At 53.0% G+C, this 6155-nt stretch overlaps 1 protein-coding gene across 1 annotated transcript; it reads left to right on the top strand.

The window, feature by feature from the left end:
- Positions 1 to 5310: 5310 nt before the first annotated feature.
- CHC_T00005981001 (hypothetical protein) lies at positions 5311 to 5565 on the top strand. The gene has a single exon (XM_005717800.1). It carries the CDS (start codon positions 5311 to 5313, stop codon positions 5563 to 5565), a length of 255 nt encoding a protein of 84 aa, XP_005717857.1.
- Positions 5566 to 6155: the final 590 nt, after the last annotated feature.

Below are 6155 nucleotides of genomic sequence, written 5' to 3'. Positions count from 1 at the left end.
TGACCCCAAATTCTTCGAAATGGCATGTCGAATGAAAAAATCCCTGTACGGGTTTGGAGTTGTTACATCGCATTCAAGACCGCACGACATGCTCTCGAAAGGCTCTGCGGTTCAAGCACTCGTGTTCGATGACGAACCGCAAATTGTACCTACACCTGCGGAAGATGAAAGAATTGCTTACATTGATGAGCTGCACGTAGCTTACTTTGCAATCGAAACATTTATGAAAATGAAGGATGCATATCAAGAGACACCTTTCGCTGTTGTCAAGAAATGCCAGTTCACTTCCGGATTTATTTATGTTGACGTCCACAAGCCATTTCAATTCTTGAAGCTCACGGACTCTGTCAGAAGAGTTGGACTAGTTCACGCCTGTCACAGTGACCGTACCACACAATGTCTTAAACCCGAAGAGAATAATTTGAGTTGCACTGCCTCGATCATGGAGGGGAATATTTTCTACTGCTTATCCAGGCACGACGGTTACCCTCCTCGAATGGCTTAGTTCTCCGCATGTGTTCCCTGACTTATCGCTGCGTTGAAAATCGGAGCGGCCATAGTTCCGGATGAGCAAGGAGTCGCCAGTGATGACCATCGCGAGATTGCAAAGCGACTAGTCGAAGCGCAGGCGCTTGAGAGACTGGAGGGCGTTATCGAAGAGGAAGAAGCAGAACCGGCGGACAACGCTAATCCCCAATTACCCGAAGGCAATGAAGTCGCCCGGAGATTGGGCGGTGGAACAGAATCAAAAGCTGCTCGGAACAGAAGAAAAAAAGCGGAGAAGGAAGCTGAGTCGCAGCGCCGTGTTGAGGCGGAGCAGGCCAGCATCGCTACATGCGCACCGAAGATGCGTACAACGCACACACCAGTAATTCGCACAACCACGCTTGCACGCGGCAGCCCGACTTCCTTAACACCGAGCTCGGTGTAGCTCTTCAGCGCGACGAGCCGCAAGCGATAGGGAGTTTTCCAAGGAGCCACTTGTGATCATTCGCGCGCCGCACGGCCCGTGCGACGTGCGGCACGGGCAGATGACGAGGGCCCAATTAAAATTAGATGAATGAAGTCATTGTAGAGACAGACAATTAAAACACGTAGCACACATAAGTTCCACTCTCCGATGTCGTTCGACATTTCCGATCTCCCGACACAATATCGCACTACCGCTCGTAACCTGCACCCATCTGCAACATTATCTGGCCTCCATGACTCCCACTCACTGCGCCTCCCACGGCTGAATTCTACATCTGAGCGGGAGAGGAAATCCTCTCGATCGTTTCATGCAGGATGGCGACCAACAAACCCCACACAGGCTCGCTCACGGCTCGGAGCTTGGCAGCAATTACTCACCATGTATCGAATGTGTTTTCTTCTTCTCGGTTTCTTCACGCTATACTACTTCATATTTGCCAAACATCACTACCACGACAGCGAGATGCGTGCTATTCACGCCGATGTCGAAAAGCTTCTCCGTGAAACCAGCAATTCCATCCTCAGTGATAACCTCGTAGAAGCGGTACTTCCTGACAGGTTTAACGAGACACTCGATCATAATCTCAGTACGCACAGATTTCAAACGAACACGCTCTTCTCCAGAGTTGTCTTCAGAATCCGTCCCATCGTTTCCAACCTTCATTGATCTGTACACATCCCAGTCCGCATCGTCCACCCCAAACGTGTCCTCCTCCACATTTTTCTTCCCACGCCCTCTCCCTCGTCCCCTCCCCTGGCCCCTCCTTCTTCCCTTCCCACTTCCTCTCTCGCGCCCCTTTGAGTTCCCTCGCCCTGGGTCTTCGTCTAAACCTGCATTGCTTCCTGCTTGTTGTGCCAACAACCTCATTCGTTCCCTTGCAGCCTGCCACCGCCGATCCCACCTCGCTTCGCGCGCGGCGTCCTTTCGATTTAAACGCTCAGCTAGCTCATCTCGCTCCGTTCGCAGTTCGGTCAGATACTCTTGTGGCCTCTCCATGCCCATCTTCTCTATATCCTCAGCCTTCCTTTACGCTTCCGCCTTCGCCGCGAGCTTGACCCTTTCCCCCGTAACCGTGCTTCCGTAGCCCCGCAAAGCGCGCGCTCGTGCCGCTTTTGCTTGAGTTACGGCGCGCTCAGCTCTGACATCGACAGAAGCTCGTCTGCTCGTACGCGCTTCCACCACGCCACCTCCGCTGCCCTTGCCTTTCCCGCGCTCAATTTGGCACGTTCGTCATCCACGAGCAGCTGCCGCTTGTCGATCTCTTGGTTCAGCGCTGTCGACGATTCCCACTGTCCGACGCACATGGAAATGTAGTACTTGTCCTCATCTATATCCCTCATATCTTCAATACACAACCTCCTCCAGTGTATACGATGTATCCACTGGCTCTGCCTCTGTCCCCGACACATCCTTATACCTTCCGCCGGCTCTTGACATCTTCCACCGTGTCCACCGGCTCTGCCTCTGTCCCCGACACGTCCTTATCCCTTCCGCCGGCTCTTGAATTCTTTTTATCCTGCATTAACTTATTCAACCTCCTCCCATTATCAATTCTCGCCTGCTCCTCCGCGCTCGTCGCCGGCTTATCACTCGCCTCCCCAGTTTCCACCTTGACTGTCTTTGACACTTCGTCAAAGTTATCTGGTTCCTCTCTAATTTTCTTCCACTCGGCATCATAGCATGGCGCATGCGGGCGACATACGGTGGGGTTTCTAAGATTGGCATGGAGGAGCCTGAGAAGGCGGCCACAATGTGGACGACCCGAGATCGAAGATGAAGTCTTGCGAGTTGAGATGAGAGGGCGGGGCGCGGGGCGCGGTAGGCAGAGGGGACGGTGAAGGGGGGCGGAGGAGGGTCGATCAGATACACATCAGGGGGTGGGCGGATGACTTCTTTTTGCTCGACCATGGCGGGGGATGTGCGTGGTATTTGGGGTAAGTCGGCAGGGTTGCGAACGACTTCGGAATCTGGTTGCGGAGAGAAAGGACGGGACGAAGCCCCGTTTGTCCTTTGGTGACTTCGGGAAACAAAACTTGGGGGTCTTGCCTGCCACGTGTAAAAAAAGACGAGCGTGCTTTTTCATGACGAATTCATAGTGACAGGAAGCCTTTCCCAAGGCTCAGACTACTGTACCGAAATGCAGTCTCTGGTACCTGGGATACTAATTGAGGTCCTCTGGGACATCGAATTAACCAAAGGGGAAGGACGAAGGCGAGGTGAGAGAACGCTTGCATCCGTCTGGTGGCGGGCAGAGTTAGTAACTAAGGAAGTGGTCGAGGGAAGAGTGAAAGGGAAACTGAAATACGTGGCAAGGGAGGGGTTCGATGAACAACAAGCGATGGTGTGGATTCTTCCTGATTATATTCGCTTGGTGGAAGATGACGCCACTCAATTGCGGTGGCGTTATTATGAGTGCTCAGGACAGGTGAGCTATGAAACAGACGGAGAAAATTTTATTCGCCAGAGCGAAAATGGAGTTGGTGATGGGGAGGCGGTACAAAATTTGCGAATGTATAGCGTGGAGGGGAAAGTGGCTACGCTTTTATCTCGAGTTGAAGAAATCGAGCGCATGGTTGTTGGCCAGTTTCAATTCTTTTCTCGGATCGGGTCTGGATCAACGGCAGAACGGCAATGTGCACGTCTCCTAAATACTTTGAGACAGAAAACATTGGTACTCATCCAGAAGCCGGTACCAAACTTCAAACCGCGACAAGGGGATACGGAGCAGGACACACACTACGAAGAGAGCTCTACCGGAAGCATTCGTTCAGTGGTAGACTGCACCTTGGAAGAGTATGAGAACTTGGCCCGCGCTGTTCATTCGTTGTCCGATTCTGCCCAGTTCAAGCCCTCGTTCCAGGAAACCCAGTCTCTCGCAGCGTGCACCGAGCTCGCAGAGATAATTTTCCCATCATGCAAAGATTTGTGCACAGTTATTGGCATAAACTCTGTCGCGGACATGAGAAATATTGTGTGACGGAGGAAAGGAGGAGGAAAAGAAGGAACCGTGCATGAAGCAATTCGCATTATGGGGCTGTGTGTCGCAGATGAGACCGATGAGAATTCGGCGGCGGCACTGCTGGTGGGAACATGTATGCCATACGTTCGTCGCAAGGCGACGGTCGATGCCCTTGTCCGAAAGAGCCGAGATTTCGATTTTCGAAGTATGTCGTACACTCACCCTCTCTCACGTTCATCACTTCAAGCAGTTGACCTTGTAAGCAAGGTTTTGGCGGCAAGGCTTTCAGCCACACCGAGCGAGGTGTCGGAGGACGAGGCTGTAAAGATTGTTTTCTCGGAGTTGAAAACTTTCTCTTTCCGGTGGCGTCCGATGGTTCCCCCGAACAGTCGATTCTGGAGTACAGCTACATCCGTTTCTGAACACGTTTGCGGGTCTCTCGAAGTTGAGCTCCCCTACTTCATTATTAGAGGCTTTCAGGCCGTGTCCGAAGTCAGCTATTTGGTTACAGATGAGTACTTGACGCACGTATTTTGTACAAAGGGTCAACCACACATGAGCACCTAGTCACGTATGTCGTCGTAGACACATCTATGAATTGTGAAAGTCTCAGAGACTTCAAAAAGTTGTCGAACGTTTCAGTACAAACGCGTTAAATGATTCAGTGCAAGGCCATTTGGTAATTTTTTTCGTGGTTGAGCTCTTACATGTTATGACATGGAGCTCCTCCGACGCTGGGATATCCTGGCGGTTGGACATGATGCGAGCTGGGCTCTTACTGCGAGGCGTGCGGGTGGTACGTCTGATCGTGGGGTGGATACTGTTGGGAATGACGACATGATGCAGGCCTTTCACCGCTACATGCGCCTCGAGCGCGTCTTCACCGGCTCGTGGCTCGGCGCCCTGCGAGGCGCCATGTCTAGCCCCGGGAGAGGCCTGGAACCGGTCAACCACACCCTCGATCTCATCGAGACCTGCCTCGGCGACTTTGAGGGCTCCTTCTTTTACCCGGGCCCGGAGCCCTCGTTCGTCGACATCTCTGTAAGTCCTCATCACCTTTGTCCTCGCTTTTTTTGCTTCTCCAAACAATACCCGCCTGATCCTAACACCCCTTCCTCCCCAGCCACGATCTTCGAGCGCGCGCGCTCCTCTCTCAAGTTCTGGCGCAACCTGGAGCTAGCCGACGGCCGCCCGAACCTACGCCGCTGGTTTGCCGCGCGGGACGCCTGGGAGCCCGCCACGTACCTGCAGAGCGACGACTGAACCCACATCGGCGCCCTGCCGCCGCAGATCGGTCCGGTGTCCTTCCTGCGCACGCGGAGCTCGGTGTCGCTGGCCGTCGAGACGGCCCGCAGCAAGCACGTGCTCAACGATGGCCATGAGGGCGCCCAACACCGTAAGCAGGCCGCCGACGCCATCTGCCGCAACCACGCCGCTGTCACGAAGGACGCCATGCGCGGCGTCAAGGGATGCCCGGACGAGTTTCATAGCGTCACGGACTTTGCTTTCAGGGTGCTTAGCGAGGTCCTGTTGGACCCGTCTAAGCTGGAGGAGGCGGAGATCCGGGTTAGGGAGACTGTTAAGACCGAAGAATGGGTCATGCTTGGACATGCTCTTCGGTTTGAACGAGTGAGATGCTGCTCGGAAAAAGTTGGGGGATACATGGTGGTGCAATTCGTTCATTCATTGGGTGACTATGGAGGTAGGATAAACTATATCGGTTCCGCCCTGTTCACTCTTGCCGACATGAGCAGCCGAAATGATTTTTTCGAATGCTGATCGCACCCCTCATGCGATTTTCCCGAGTGATGTCCTCCACTAGAACGAGCTCCGACTTTTTCACCTGCTCTAATACTGCAGCTTCTGATAGTGAAGGCGTGCGATTGTTGGCATGCAGCTTAGCGCGTACTGCTGAACCCGTCTTGACACTGGTCGTGCAAATCCGAACTTTACCTAACCTATCAGGGCAGAAATGTTAGTCTAGCATTCCCGCCATATCATCATCGTCACTGTCGAAATCATCTTCCAAATCTTCTGTTTGATGTCTCCACTCATTGGTGCCGCTTAGCACAGCGCTTTCGCTGCTGTCAATGTCTTGCGGTGCAGAAATGTTTAATCTGGCGAATGTCTCTTTGGAGATTTTCAACACCCCACTGATAACCTTCTCTTTCTCCGATCTACCCGGTAACATCTCTCGCAGCGTGATTTCGGGTATCAAAGATT

The sequence above is a fragment of the Chondrus crispus genome, genomic scaffold, assembly GCF_000350225.1.
Source record: "Chondrus crispus Stackhouse genomic scaffold, scaffold_33, whole genome shotgun sequence".
NCBI classification, from domain to species: Eukaryota; Rhodophyta; class Florideophyceae; order Gigartinales; family Gigartinaceae; genus Chondrus; species Chondrus crispus.
The sequence above is the reverse complement of the archived record's forward strand: the minus strand, read 5'-3'. Positions and strand labels throughout refer to the sequence as shown.